The sequence below is a fragment of the Brachionichthys hirsutus genome, chromosome 1 (assembly GCF_040956055.1).
Source record: "Brachionichthys hirsutus isolate HB-005 chromosome 1, CSIRO-AGI_Bhir_v1, whole genome shotgun sequence".
NCBI classification, from domain to species: Eukaryota; Metazoa; Chordata; class Actinopteri; order Lophiiformes; family Brachionichthyidae; genus Brachionichthys; species Brachionichthys hirsutus.
Genome location: NC_090897.1, coordinates 13,501,219 through 13,517,026, shown reverse-complemented (window position 1 = coordinate 13,517,026; position 15,808 = coordinate 13,501,219). Strand labels below are relative to the sequence as shown.

General features: G+C 43.2%; 1 protein-coding gene across 1 annotated transcript; it reads left to right on the top strand.

Annotated features, from left to right (window-relative positions):
• Positions 1 to 5,470: 5,470 nt before the first annotated feature.
• On the top strand, positions 5,471 to 14,643 carry LOC137893171 (RNA-binding protein, mRNA-processing factor 2a). Its single transcript, XM_068738620.1, has 8 exons — positions 5,471 to 5,623; positions 8,125 to 8,202; positions 9,431 to 9,469; positions 9,612 to 9,674; positions 10,585 to 10,735; positions 11,353 to 11,501; positions 12,832 to 12,904; positions 13,614 to 14,643. The coding sequence occupies exons 1-7, from the start codon at positions 5,570 to 5,572 to the stop codon at positions 12,895 to 12,897; spliced, it is 600 nt and encodes a 199-aa protein (XP_068594721.1). The 5' UTR covers positions 5,471 to 5,569; the 3' UTR covers positions 12,898 to 12,904; positions 13,614 to 14,643.
• The last annotated feature ends 1,165 nt before the right edge of the window (positions 14,644 to 15,808 follow it).

Genomic DNA, 15,808 nt, shown 5'->3' with positions numbered 1-15,808 from the left:
TCAGCGGTTTACATCATCAGCGTAGCCTCATGCAAGCGGCCTCGGCAGTAAAGCTGTGAGCTGTTTCTCAAAGCTACCCAAAGCGTGACCGATCGGACAGAAAATGGTTTGAAGACGTTCTGACTTCCAGATCGTTATGGTTACTTTACGTTGTGGTTAAGATTCCTGTATTGTTCAACTGGATTGTAACAGACCTTTGCAGCGCTTTGAAGGGTCAACAGGAAATGGCCATCTTGACTAGAAAGCACTCAGGGAGCGTACGCCTCTGCCAACAGGAAGAGTTTCCAGATCAAATCAAAACAAAGTCTTAGAATAATTGTTCATTGGACAAAACCGTCACTGAAACTATAAGCAAGTACAATACCATTAAATCTTTATTTATATAATACAGACGCATTTTAACAGAATACCAGCATCCACACACAAATCTTATCAGGAAAAATTGAAAGCACACTCAAATTACATTTCAAATCATAAACACTTTTATGCATTTCTTAATATTTTTCTGTAAATAACAGATCCCTTCACAGAACACGGTCAGAATGCATGAATAATGTCTTTGGAAATAAAAGACATGTTAATTCGTCAGACTTTGAGACGTGTTGTTTCCCTGTCATGAATGAAGTGGACGTGGACGTCCATCATTCATTTTCCAACCGCTTTGTCCGTTATCGGGCCAAGCTGGAGCCTATCTCAGCAGTCAATGCAAGGCAGGAGGCGGGGTACACCCTGGACAAGCCGCCAGTTCATCGCAGGGCAACACAGAGACAGACAATCAGCCACACACACACTCACACATACGGGCAATTTAATGTCACCAATCCGCCTAAGCTGCATGTTTTTGGAGGTGAGAGGAAGCCGGAGAACCCAGAGAGAACCCACGCAGATTTTATGCTCTAAAGCATTTATTTATTATGTTATCTGGACTTGTATTCAGATATGCAAGACAAGAAATGCAATTTACAGGGACAATTGATGCACATTTGGTCGCTGGACATTTTTTGATGTGATTTTGAGGGCAAAGGCAGAGTCTTTGTGGCAACGAATATTGAACATGTAGCAGCCAAAAAGACACAGACACCCCCTAAATAATCCAATTGGGCCGAGCCCGTCAATGCATGCGTTTTCAAATGATCCTGATACCTGGGTGATGTTTGTGTTGATGCAGTCGATGGATAAAACAAAAACTAAATCTAGTAAAGACTCTCTGGTTTCTGTAACAACGACTGAATTGCTGATGAAACAACTCGGTCACCTCTTCCCTTTTGTCTTCTAGTGAAAGACGCCGCCATGAACGCTCCTTCTTATATATTCTGCAACGACCGTCGCTCCACTCTGCTGTTCCACTCAACTTCTGACAGAACTCAACACATATGATGCGTGTATTTTCGTTCTGGTATATGAGGGCTGATTGATTTCCTGCAGATGTGAGAGATTCCTCACCATCCTTCTGTCCTTGTCGACTCTCACAGCAAGTGTGACAATGTCTAACAAGTGTTAGAAAAAGAAAGACGCAGATTGAACGTGGCAACCAAATGGATCCGGTGCCGTCACTTGGTAATTGGGTCTTCCAGATATTATCGGTTTAAGCTTCAATAAAAATCCCTCAGATCCAGTTTCAAACCCATCATGCCTTTTGAGCGTATAACATACATGCATGCCTCTGATTATCTGCAAAGTATTCATGGAGGTGGCTATTTATTGGGCCAAGTATTCACCAAACGTCACAAATGCACCGTTCCTCCTCTCAGTGTGTGGGTGAAAAAGTTTCCTAGGATCTCCAAATGGATGTTTGACTGGACCGCAGAGGACGGGGGCAACACGAGTTAAGTGCTTTAGCAGCGGGCGACGCTAATATGCTTGGACAAGCTCAGTGTGGCGTGAAGCAGAAGAGTGCTGTATGAGGTGACTTATGGGACAATGGGGCCGCTTTTCACAAATAAAACATGAGGCTTATTCAGAGCCTCCGAGCTCGAGTCTCGGTTTCTGTCAGGTGTTGGTGGGCAGAAAGAGAGGGGGCCGAAAATCTGATTTACCGGTAATCTGAGGTATTTGGACTATCTGGTAGATACAATGATGGTTAATTCATTGAAATATATCACATTATTATACCCAATAATGTCCCGTTTCAACTTTTGCCTCCTCTTAGGCTGCTTTAATGTAGACAAAACATCTGGCGGTTTCATGCATCCGTTATATATATTATATATACATATATATTAAGTAAAATATTAAGGCTTTTTGTGTCAGCACTTCATCACATATTCAACTATAGAAGACGTTCACAAGATGTCATGAGAAATCTGATTTCAATTTGTTGAATTTGAAATAAAAGTAAAAAGCAACGTGAAGGAGAAATATGAGATGGCTGATAGGGCAATGAACTCACAGAGTAATATGTATTATTGATATTTTATCTGAAGCCCATCTCAGGGTCAAGATTAATCGACAGGGAACTGACCTACTCTCTAATTACAACATATTAATTGAACCAAAATCCTCCATGCAAAATTGTGTTCGTTGTTTCAGTTTCTTCTCATATTTGGCTTCAGCTTGACTTTTTTCCCCCGTTTATTAAATCAATTCACATCTTGTTGCCTCTGAAATGAATAAATTGAATTTATTTTGTCACAGAAATACATTCTTTCGTTAAACATGTTAGAAACAACCAACACAGACTGCTGCAAAGCTATTAGCAAATTAGACTATTTATAAAAGAATGTTTTATGCAATTATATTTCAATTAAATGTTCTAACAATCCATCACACATGTCGAGTATCAATTAATCCATCCATCCAGCATAGTAATATAGGAGTACATCCTCACATAAAAATATTTGGCAGGAGTATAACGGTTCAGTGCTTCCTGGTTTCCAATGATTGTTTTAAAGAAATTTAAATGTTAACATTAAAATGCTGTTTAAGTGACATGATGTAAAGCAAACACAACCTAAAGCTCAAAAAGTTCTCATGAGCTTTAAATACAGTTTTTTTTTATGATTTACTTTCTGGCTTTACTATTAAAAAAGAGTAATGACGCAAATATATACTTTACATAAATAATATTCTGATACAATAGGAATTTATTTTGTTTCAAACAAATCCATCATTAGATGTTTACAAAGATGTATTCATATTAAGATGTAAATAGAACAGCATTACTAAAATAATGAATGCATTAAACAATCAAAATTGTATTTCTAAACCTAGCATCAGTGGTATGTGCTACAAATGTGTTCAAACTCTTTATATCTATATGGAAAGTCTTTTGAATTCCTCCGACTTGAACAGATTTTTACATAATAAGTATCAGAATCAGATTTTATCACCCAAAGCCAAGAGGTGCTGCTTTGTGATGGTTTTATTTCTGCTTTGATGTTGTACAGTATTTAGTAGAGAATCTGTGGTTGAAGTACATGAAGCCGGAGGTCGACTATACACGGAAAAATAATGGCACAGACTGAACGAACTGTACGTGCCTCATAAATTATAGTGAACACTCTACAGCACAGTCAATATTTCACGGCAGTGAAACATGGAGTGTGAAATATGTTGGTCCTCAATATTTTTAAAACTCAACAGCTGCTGACTGCAGGCTGGAACTTCAGACCTCGATGCAACAAAGACAGCGTCTCCCTGTCCGGTGAAACGCTTCACACTAAAAAAAACGTGATCTAACAAACGCCAAAAGGATGACACACATGCTGAAGTACATCAAACACAAATCATCAGTGGTCAATGCGACATCATCGCATCCTTTATTTCAGACAGTGGAGGCAAATGAACAAATCCATGAGGAGAAGACATCTTAAAGGCTTTCAGTTTCCCAACATATATACAAACATTAAAACATTTAGACCACAGTCCAGGACAGCAAGACACTGTCATCCTGCATCGCCTCATCTGACCAACAGTCCAAAGGTTAAAATCATATGAAACAAAGAAAAGTTAAATGTTTGACATTTTATTTTTCACAAATTACAGAATCAATCAATCCAAAAAGGATGTGAATACGTTTTAGCTGATTGACAAATCAGTTCATTTTAGTGTGAAGGACTGTAAACTACCTTTTCATGTACCGGTAAGCTATAAAATTACTGCTGCATTAAAATACAATTATGGTCACTAACACAGACATTAAAAACATATATTTATCATTTATAACGCTTTGTCCTAATACCGCTATTCTCCTACATTTACCGAATCGCTTCTTTCAGCATATATTTATTCATCACTTGAGTTCAGTGTGTCCAGAAACAAAGAGAAAACACAGCAGTGTCTCTATTTTTAGATCAATTCACTGAGGAACTTAACAGAGATATGTCCATCCCCTCCTCCTCTCCCTGCAGGCCTGATTGTGTTCGTATACAAAGTCAGGAAACAGTCTGGCCTTGTTGTGAGGAAACGCGCTGCATGCTGGGCTCGGGTCCAGGGCCGAGCCTCACAGCAGAGCCAGAGGCCCGTTCTCCATGCGCCATGCCATTCAGCTCCAAATGATTAAACCACACGCAGGCCTGGTTTATCATCAGCATCAGCATTATTATTATTATTATTATTATTATTAAAGCTTAGAGCCGTTAAAAGGAAATTACATTAACACCAGTTAAATTATTTGCAGCTTCCTTCTCTCTTTCTACACACGTGTGTGTTTGATATTTATTTCATTATAAAAAGCTTTTATTATTATTATTACTATTATCATCGTCAGGAATAAGCTCTTAAAGTATTTGTACAATATAATAATAATTTACACCTTTAATTAACCCTTTTTTTTGGGGGGGGGGGTTATCAAAATGAAATACATTTAAGAGCTACAGAGGAAAACAGAAATAAATAGATTTATTTTCACAGAAAGTGTCCCGCAAACCGCACAGAATCCGGTTAAATTATGATTGCTATTATTAATTATTATCTTGTGACCAGGCTTCTTTTCTTTACCACTTTTTTTTTGGGGGGGGGGGAGTTAGACGACAACAGAATCCTAAACACCCTCAGTAATCGTTCCATAAAGGTGGCCGTGAGACGCGTGTGATCTGACCTCGGCTCCGCGGGTCCCATGGAAACGGCGCAGGGGGCGGGTCCCCCTGCAACAGCTGAGGCGGATCTGCACTTTGATTACTGCAACATAATTGATGACCTAATTGAAAAGCTGGAGGAGGAGAGAGAGAGAGAAAAGTTTGCTTGTTCTCCCCCCCCTGCACAATCCCGCAGCTGATGTGAGCGCAGAGGCTTTCTGTTTACACGCGCACTTCTTCTCCCCCCCCCACCCACCACCCCGCATCTTTCACCTCCTCACGCACGGAGCACGGAGCCCACCTCCTCACCTTTAGTTTAGCGCGTCTTGCATTCCCTTTCGTCTCTTTTATGAATGATTCTCTCTCGCCGTGCTACTAAGACATCCACGGATCCGTCGCCTTCACGTCCTCGCCTCGGCACGTCTTCTGTCCTCAAGTTCAAACGCCACCGGGACTCCCACGGCAGCTCCGGACGCGCTTGGGGGAAACGCCACCCGGCGAGGAGAGCTCTGATTCTCGGCGCAGCAGCAGGGGCCACCGTGGAGACCGTCGACATGAGTCTCAAAGCCGACGCAGAGCCCAATAATAACGTCCCCATCGAAGAGGAGGTGAGTTCTGGGTCGGGTTCAACAGTCCGGCTGAAGAATGTGTGAAGGAACGGCGTCGACGCGTAACTTTTCTCTTCTGAAAGTGCGAGGCAGGAGACGCGACGTTAATTTAAACTGATATTTAGCATTTTCGTCAAAAAACGTCTTTGAAATTGATTTTTCCCTTTAAAATCTGCAGTGACGTTTCGTTAATAATTGGCAGCAGGTGTGCAATGATTACGCACAAGCCAATTTGGGTAAACTGTCTCCCCGTGTTTGTTTGTTTTGTTGTTTAAAATCTGGCCTGGTTTTAAATCAATATCCTAATCCAGAAAATGTAATTTAATTGAATGTTGAAATACCTTAAATGAGCAAAAGGATTTAGAAAACGAAAAATGTTCAATTCGGAATGGCGAGCGCCTTCCCTGCAGGGCTGCCAAATTAAAGCGGCGCGTTTAATTTAGTTCACTAAAGGGTTAATCCCGCCGGTTCTCTGGTCTCAGGTCATAAACTTTAAATTAATAACGTTTTTTTTTTACCCTCACTAAATATTCAGTCGTAAAAAAAAATCTGTTTTCAGTTGAATGACGGAACTATTTATTTATTTTACAGCTGGATGCGTGGCCATCTTTATCTCCTCCTCTAATGTCTCCTTTTGGGGGACACTGGGGGGGGGGGCTTTTGTTGAGCCTCCTTTGTTCCATTGTCTTTCTGGAGCCAGTTGACTTTTCTTTGTCTCATTTGTGCCTTTTATTTTATAATTTATTTAATAACGATCGAGGGCTTTGATTAAGCATGCAGGCCAGATATTTGAGAGATCCTTAAAAATAGACTACTTTGTTTATCACAATTTGTTTTTGTTCTTTTTCTTTAAGAAATTCAACTTCAGTTTCACTGCAGTTAAGCTATTAAAAATAAATGCCTGGACCCGATCGTCTTCGGTCTGGGATCAGCCCGGTTAGCAGGAGGCCCAGCTGGGCCGGCTTTAAATATCTAAGCACTTGTTAAGGGCTGAGAGTTGCTGCTGTGCAGCACCTGAAAAATGCCGGAGGCCCGGCGGGTTTGGGGCTGCAGGTCAGAGGAAGGAAATGGTGTCACGCTGTGCACTGTTGTTCATTGCTGTTCGTCTGGCAGTTCCATTGTACTGAGGGCTTCCCCACCGGCTGGGAACTAATGGGCCTCTGCTTCTCCCTCTGCAGTGATCTGTGCACGGCAAACCCCCAGAAAGCATCTTATGTTCACGGTTTAGCTCCTAACAGGCTAGAAGAATGAGGGGGCGCCTCTAAATTAGCCTGTTTGTAGTCAAGAGCTCTCATTCAATGAGACGACTATTAAATCCTGAGCAAATGTAGATATGAGAGGGCCGTGGGTCCTGGGCCCCGTCTTGAGGTTTAGGGTGCAGAAGGGGGCTCACAAGAAGGTTCAGTGATGGTGAAACGGCAAAGGGAACTCCACCGTGATCGCTCAAAAGCAGGTTTTTCAGATCCGGTTATGATGCATGAAATGTAAACAGAAACTTGTATAATGCTACATTTTAAAAATGTACCAGCGCAAAATGTTCGCCGTCTGGGGCCCGCAATAAGGGAGGGGTCCTTTCGTCTTAATATCCTGCACAAAGTGTTGAGTCTTGAGTTGAATATATCTTTTTTTACACATTTCTCATAGCATAAGGTACTTTAAATATCAAATGCAGGCGTTAAATATGAGGTTGCAATGAAAAGTACACCGCTCTACTTTGCTTTGTTACCGTTTTAAAATAATTCTAAATAAAATCTTCCAAGCTGCATGTAAACTAATATTGTTGCAAGAAGAACAGGCTGTTATCTGGTACAAATGGATGGGGCAGGAAGGAGCCCATTATTGGGTGTGGATATGGATAAGAAAAATCCAAAATGTTTTCTCTCCTTATTCCGTGAACATGACTCGTTCACCTTATGTGGAAGGGTGCTGAAAATGCGAGTCGAATTGTTCGGCCTTGCTGGAGAGTTGTTCTGCGAGGTGGTATACTAGTGCCCCTCTGCCAGCACCGACTTCATCTGGATTCTAAACGTTTCGCACACTGGCCTGTTTTGGATTCAAGCCTCCTTTTCTCCGGGCACGGTCGGTGATCCCCCACAGAGTGGAACGTAGAACCTGCTTCAGGAAGGTTAATATCATCTCGACCATTGAACTACTGGTGAATCAGGGCGTCATAAATGCTGAGTTCAAATGTAGTGGATCATTTAATTATCCTTAAAATGGCATACCTTTTTGCCCTACATAACTAAAACAATCACTTGCCCATAACAATGATTAGGAATGATGTCATTTCCATGTCAAAAAAAGCTTCAGTGTTCAGATGGAGCCAAACAGGACTGCACTTTAAAATCTAAACACGTCTGTGTTCCTTTACTCGTGAAAGGATTTAAGTCCTGTGGGTTAAGGAGGAATGATCAAGCGTTTGTTTTCGGCACATTGTTCAGGTCTTGTCCCACATGCTGCTGCTTCTGATGGAAGAAATCACATTTGTGCTTCGATTGCAGGTCCGGACGCTGTTCGTCAGTGGCCTGCCGGTTGATATCAAGCCACGAGAGCTCTACCTTCTCTTCAGACCTTTCAAGGCAAGTCGCAGCCAAAGTGTTTCTGAGGAAAGCAGGTTATGATGCGTGGATTGCGTGATATACGATTTTGTGATTTGGCTTACTGTAAATAAATGGAATAGACTTGTCAAAGTATTCTGATCCTCCTTGGAAATATAAAGATGGAACCTGGAACAGGATCATGGAAAGTTGTTGTACTAATCTGCGGAGGAAGAACTTTCTACACGTGCGAGTAGGAAATGAGGGGATGGCTGCAATCCAGGGCGAAGGTATTCTTTGGTGAAGCCCTGTAAACTGAAGCTACAAACATTTAATCAGTGCTTTCATTGTAGTTAAATTCCCCCCCCATTAATAGCAGTCCAGATATTTTCTTATGGAAATGAGGCCACATCTCTGTTTGCCACTGCCTCCACTTTTGATTGGCCTCCCGTTTCATAAACATCCCTCCCACCCGTGTCCTACCTAACCAAATTGGAAGTGGTGTCCCTTGCGCATGGATGAGCATGTGGAATGTGTAAATGAGTAGCCCTCGCGATTGGCCAACCGGCCCACACTGACCCAGCTTGCCCACGGTGTCGGGACGTTGTGATTGCCTTTCCTAACAGATGGTGAAATCCCTGAAATGCTTTGTCACTGTAGCGCTACCTTTTGCCTCGGCAGTCGGCAAACATGGACGAGTGAGGAAATGGGGTTCAATCTGATTCACAGAATGGCTGCCTTCAGGATACCAACTGCATACTCTGAATTACAGATGATGGGGGGGGGGGGGGGGGGGGGATCTGTTTTGGATTGTTGCACAGGATTTATCACGGCTAGTGAACGTTATTCAATTTTTCCATGACTGTAAATCAGGATCAGAAGTGATCCCATCTATCCATACTCCAGTCAGGCAGAATTCCCCATCGTCTCTCAGGAATTTGCTCATGCTTGAGCCAGCCTTGTGCTCTTTATCTGTAGAACCAGCGGCCCTGTTGGGAAGTCGTACTTTATCTTTACAATCTAATGCACAAGAAATAACCCTGAAACGCCAAAAGCCTTTTCCTGCTAGAGTTGAGGATACAATGGTCTTGGTTGAGAATGCACCTGATTTGCCTCATTTCAACTAGATGCCGGTACAAATTGTCACAGGAGGATCTGAGATCGAAGGGAAGCTGCGAGCAGGCAGGGTGCTCTTGATGCAACCAAAAGTTCATGCCTGACTTCCTGCATGTGACTCCTGAATGGATAATTGTCTCTTTCTTCCCCGCAGGGTTATGAAGGGTCACTGATTAAGTTAACATCAAAACAGGTGAGGCCTTCCGTGCGTGGAGGAGCTGCCGTAATGCCACGCTAATAGACTGAACGGTTGGCTCCACGTGATGTGTGACGTAAATGTTGACATGCTCCTCCCGGGGGTCGAGTTGTCACCGTCTTTCTTCTCTACCTTCCAGCCTGTTGGGTTTGTAACCTTTGACAGTCGTTCTGGAGCAGAAGCTGCAAAAAATGCATTAAATGTAAGCATCGATTATTTTTCTTTCTTGCTGTTCAATTTCCCCGTTTTTTTTTTTTTTTTTTACCTTTTTACATGTTTGTATTTTGTTCTAACCTTTGCTTAAAGCCAAATATAAAGTGATTGGGGATTTAAAAACCTTCTTCCACGTAGATTCTCTCAAACCCATTTTGTCTCTTATAATTCAATGGCAGGGCCATTTTTGGAAAGAGACCAGAAACCCGTAGCCTTACGGTAGTTTACTTTGACCTTGATACACATCCCTCCCTAGTCTGGTATAGCCCTCCTTATTTTGCATATCACTGCTTTACTGTAATACTTGTTCTCTAGCCACATTTGTAGTGTATTTGGACACATTTTTCAGTAGTGTAACCCCTTATTTTGTCACCCAGTAGCCCACATTGGCAGTATCTAACACTTCTCTCTCATAGCTTAGCCTTCCTTATGAGCATCACCTCCTCCTAGACACACCAGCATTCACACAGACGCACACATACACCAAAATACTACTCACCTGCATGTGGGCACAATGCTTAGGGCACAAGAACACAAGCAGGGTTAAAACCACCCGAAAGGAATTACTCCGTCTCGTCATCGGCCCTTTTCCTCGTCTCCCTCTCCTCCTGGCTCCTGCGATTGGAGGGAACTCCTCCAGTCACCTGTGAGGAAAAAGAGATGCAAGCATGTTGAAATATTTCAGGGGTGTATCCTTGCGTCTGCCCATTTCTCCTGACGGTGATTTTAACCATGAGCTTAAGAGTCTTAAGAGCTGAACATCCCAGAGACGCTTGAAGGATGCATCCTGAGTATTGAAACATGGCTCTAGGAAAGGAGGCCATGTGAGACTACTGAGCTACAGCCCCTCGAACTTAGTCCGTCTCCCTTACATTGCCATTTCCCCCCTCTCCCCCCAGGGTATCCGTTTTGACCCCGAAAGTCCCCAGACCCTGCGCTTAGAGTTTGCTAAAGCCAACACGAAGATGGCAAAGAGTAAGCTGATGGCCACACCGAACCCCACAAATATCCACCCTGCTCTAGGAGCACACTTCATTGCACGGGACCCATGTAAGTTGTACGGCTGCACCACTCCAGGCTCTCATCCACTCTCACCCTCGGCAGTTACAGTACTCGGCTGCTCTATTGACCGTTAACTGTCTAAAGTTATGATGGCATTTACGATAAATGGCAGGGTTCATAGACGGTGTAACTAATAAAGAACTAACTCACCTCCACATGCATGCGTGCGTCATCTCGATTAAGACGGCTGCTCTGCTCCTGTCCAGCTGGGACGCTCCGGTCTCACAGGCTTTAGGCAGTTGTCTCTCTGCTCTCTTTGCCTGAAAACCTGCTGAAGGTTTGGGTTTCGGGTTTGGATGAAGGGGAAGAACTCGTGGGTTGGCAGAAAGCGGGCCGGTACAAGCAATGGCAGCATACAACAGTGGATATTACACTCTGTGGCACTTGTGGAAAACGTCATTATTCCTGAGTTCTTACAGGCTGGTTAGAGACGGGAAGCTATTCTGTAATAAACCTGAAAGCCACGCTACGAACACAAAGCAGCAACAAACTTTATTCCAGGATGTCTTGGTTACTTTCAGCCTGATTACTTGCATGTTGCTAGACCGCATGTTAATGAGGTCAGCGAGCTTTCTTTCCTCTCACCCTGTACCCCCCCCCCCCAGATGATCTGACCGGGGCGGCACTGATCCCAGCGTCTCCTGATGCTTGGGCTCCGTACCCCCTGTACACCACCGAGCTGACCCCGGGCCTCCCTCACGCAGCCTTCACCTACCCGGCTGCCGCAGCCGCTGCTGCAGCCCTCCACGCCCAGGTGAGGGACCCACCGGTGTGTCTACTAATCTCTATTTTTGTAAACCGTTTAGTCGATGCTGACATGGGAACGCAAAGTAGATCACTGCACTGAAGTACGCTTGAAGACTTAATCTTCATTTGGCTGCACGTATTGTGCCCGGTCTTAATTCTGTGAAAGAGGGGACTCGAAGGATTCTACAATCCAGTCACAAAATGTTTCTTTTCTTCTTTTTTCTTTTTGTCATTTTGAAATGAAACTATTTGAACTCCTGCTCGGTCATTAGTGGGAGAGAAGCGTGCATCCTTGCATGTGATGTAGCTTTGTGCTCGTCATCTGGCTGCTGCTGTCTTTTGGCTTCCTTTTAGTGGAGGAGTCTTGACACACAGGTATATATATCTTTCCTTTAATGGAGATCCACGTGTCACTGTCTCCCGAGTGCTGGAGGTTAAAAGCTTCTCTTACTGACAAAGTGGCCCTGTTTTGGACTGCAATGCAAAAAGAGTTGGGTAAATTGAGCCTGCAGTTTGATCCCCACTAAGACTTGTTGCCTGATTCTCATTTAGGCTGCAGCTGCGTTTCAGAAACAACTTTCTTTCAGTGAAAATAAATCGGGGAGTCCTTTATTTCTCAATTTGGTGCATTAACATAAGACGAGTTCCATCTTGCTCGTCTCGGCTATGAATAAACATGGTGGGGGGCCAGAGATTGTAAGTTGACCATTAATAAGCGTCCCACTAGTCCAGTGGGCGGGGCCCTCGGTAACGATAGCGATGGGAAATATTTCTCGTCGGGTCGTTTAAAGTTCATTGTGATTCAGCTTCCTCCGGGGGAGTGCTACACTGCAAGGCAGGCGGCTGCTGCGTGAGCCACTCTGTCAGGCGGCGGAAGAATGTAAGGTATTTGGAGAAATGGTCAGACCAATAGCTTTCTCTGGAGGTGCCAACTTACTGTCCATGTTTCTGTTGGAGCATAAGATGACTGTGTAGCCACACAAAGGGGGGGGGGGGGCGGGCACTTTCTAATTGCAATCTGATGAAAGAGCCATATGTGCCGGGTTCCCATCGCACTGACTCTCGGCCTTGTTTGACCGCACGGCACTGAAATGAAAGCGAGTCTCCCGGTTCAGAGTCTGAACCGGATCACCTCCTGCGTATGGAGCAGTTAATACTGTGGAAAAAGGTACACCGGCATGTGGAAACGCATGGAGAGGGTCAACGCTCCACAGTTCCATGCTTAATTACTCCCACTGTTGAGCGGCTACAACCCGCATTCCCATGGCTCCAATGGCCGCAGCTTAAAGGGACGGTCCTCCCACACTTTGTTTGATGGTCACTGTTTGTTTCTTTAGATGCGCTGGTACCCGACTCCCTCTGAGACTTCCCAGCCTGGATGGAAGTCCCGGCAGTTTTGTTAGATATTTGGTGAGTAACCTTTGATCCCTCAGTGTTTCTAACTTTACCAGCCCCCACCAACTGTCTTCTAACTGAAGCATGACGTAAACTAAACCATGCTTGATGACACCAACCGGTTAGTGACTGAACTTTTTTTGTCAACAAATTCCAAGATTAGATTGGAACAGTGTGTTGGCCCATCTCTCCATCTGACTTCTGCAAAGGCTGAGCGCCATACACACACGTCCATTTATCCTACTAAAGGCTAATCTTTGAAAACAGGCCATGGAAAAAAGAGTTTTAATTTTCATGCTGATGTTTGTAGCAACAGGAAGATGAGATTTCCACCATGTAAACTCCAGCTGTTTGTTTTAATTGATCCAGGGAAAAATAGAGTATTTATTACCAGACCTTCAGGCTGACGCGCAGCTTGTTGGATTTTATTCCTGTTGGAAAACTAAACACGTCTCGAAAACCTGAGGGGCCTTATTTCATGACGATGCTGGGAACTTGAGTTTGAGGCGGGTATTCTGTTGCCATGGCGGGCTTAAAACAATGAGTATTCATCCACAACTGAAAATGGTCCCTGGCAAACACAATTTAATACATTTTCATTCTCCACAGTTTTGAGAGCAGCGCACTGACTTCAGGCTAGAACCACCGAGACGATGGGGCAGTCGAATGTTCTTTCATTGTGGCTTTACGATTAGGACTAACTCCTTCTTTCCATTTCCTTCAGGTCTCTGGAAACCCCACCTTTGTCCGGCTGAAGGGAGGTTTGCCAAGCTCTTCGTTAATTTAATCAGGTTTATTTAATGGACAAATGTGCATTACTATAAACAGTATTTATAAGTTCTCCCAATTGTCTCTGGGGGGGGGAATTTGAGACCATCTTGCTGTCGACAATCTGAGCTTTTCTGTGGCAACAACTGCGGTACCATCTTAGCACGTCAATAAACCCTCATGCAAAGCCCAGTCAAACTCCATGGATCATAATTGCTGAGGAAAATTGAAAAAAAAGAAAATTGTTATCGTTGTTGAGCTAGTCCTTCCGTAGGTGACTGCTGCTCCTGGGAAGTTTAGAAGTGTTAGGAGTCATTGCATGTTAGTCTCTCTTGGCATGAATTCGGAATGCGGAGTTCTTTGTATCCTAATTTTCTTAGTGTTTGTGTTCCCTCTTTACCTTGGCCTCGACAGCAAAATATTTAGTTTTCCTGTAGAACCTTGGTCTTACCTCTGTGAAAGCTAGGCTGTTGTGTAAATGGCTTATCTCGCATGGACCTTGTGAATGCATCCCTACGTGCTGACGGCCCCAGCCCCTGTGATCATATCAATGTCTGTCATTATTTGAGTGGCATAATGTATATTCATGCATTTTTATGCAACTTAATGAACCTGTATAAGTTGGATGTTTAGACGTCTCTTGTGTTTTTGGTGTTACTTTTTGATCCTATAATCCAGTTGTTGTAGTTTTAAAGAGGAAAAAAAGTGCAATTTGTTTAAAGAGGAAGGGGTATCTGTTTAAATGGTATTCTGAACGTGGCTCTTGCCAGTCTGCTAAAAATGAGATTGCTGTAAAACCATCTCTCAGAATGTTCAACTGGACTACAAATGTCAAGGGTTGCTTTGGGGGAGCATTATGAAATGAGAAGCAGAATTAGTGTGATGGATGAATTTAGTTTGTGGTTTCAAACATGTATGTCTTTGTATCTGCTGTGCATAAGATGTAAAAAAACAAACATAAAACCCATCTTATGAATAAAAGTGGTGAACGCATTTGTTTGGGCATCTGTTATTTATCACTGGCGTCAGACCTGGTGCAATCTAAGCAAACACAATGTACACACAGGAGTTGTGGACATCAGATGTTGGAATCAATAATTCAAGGATATTTTAAATTTGTGACACACCACTGCATCGGCCCTGCATCACGTGTGGCGCTGACCTCCACACTCTGCCCTCATAAGCTGGTAAGATGCTCTGCTCAACCATGAGGCTCCTCGGGGACTCTAAAGTGACTGTTCACTACACAACCGGCTGCTTTATAGTGCTGATGGCGTAGACGGCCCCCACAAGGGGCCACAGTTTGAATACAGCAGTGTTAAAATCATGATTAAAGCTGATCGGCTCGCTGATCGTTCAGTAAAACTCGCTTGGCTTGTTATGGGATTGTTCTAATGTCTTCATTCTGTGGCTGAGTGTGAGGTTTAATTCAGCTCGAAGCATTTAAAGACATCACATCACTGGCCTAGAAACAGGCCTTCTCTAATAAGTTACCCTAAGATTAAGTTATAATTTACTATCCAGGGTTGAAACTAAATGTTGTGAAGATCATATTTGTGAAAGTTTGCCCCTTTGCCCTCCAGGACGAAATGGGTCACTACACATTTTATCAGAACTGCTTGGATTGACATAAAATCAATCGAGTGTCAAGATGATGGCTCTACGGCCAGAAACTCCGCTTTCCTCTGCTGTTCGTGTCTGCAGCGAAAGGCTGAAAGACACACCTTAAGAGTATAAAGTTTCTATTTTCCATTTATAAAACACTTCATGTATTTAAAGATCTTTATAGGCTGTGGAGAATCAATGGGTTTCTATAACAAAATTCAGAAGTCGCCATTGTTGTAACATTGGCTACAGAAATTATGACCGACAAACAGCTGATCATGTAATCTGATAAAATAAATATGAGGTCTCAATATGCAATTATATTTTAAAGCATCAATATTGCAAATTTCTAAATAGGAAATAATTACTGATTGTAATTCAGAGAAAGCGGAAAAGTCTTGTAAATGTTGCATACGCGTCATCAAAAGAACAGCGCTGCACTATGATGGACATGCAGAATGTAAGGACCGCTTTATGTTCAGCAGTAAAACGGGAATTTATGAAGACGCCGAGCAGGAGATCGTCTAATGCTGGATTGTGTCGCCC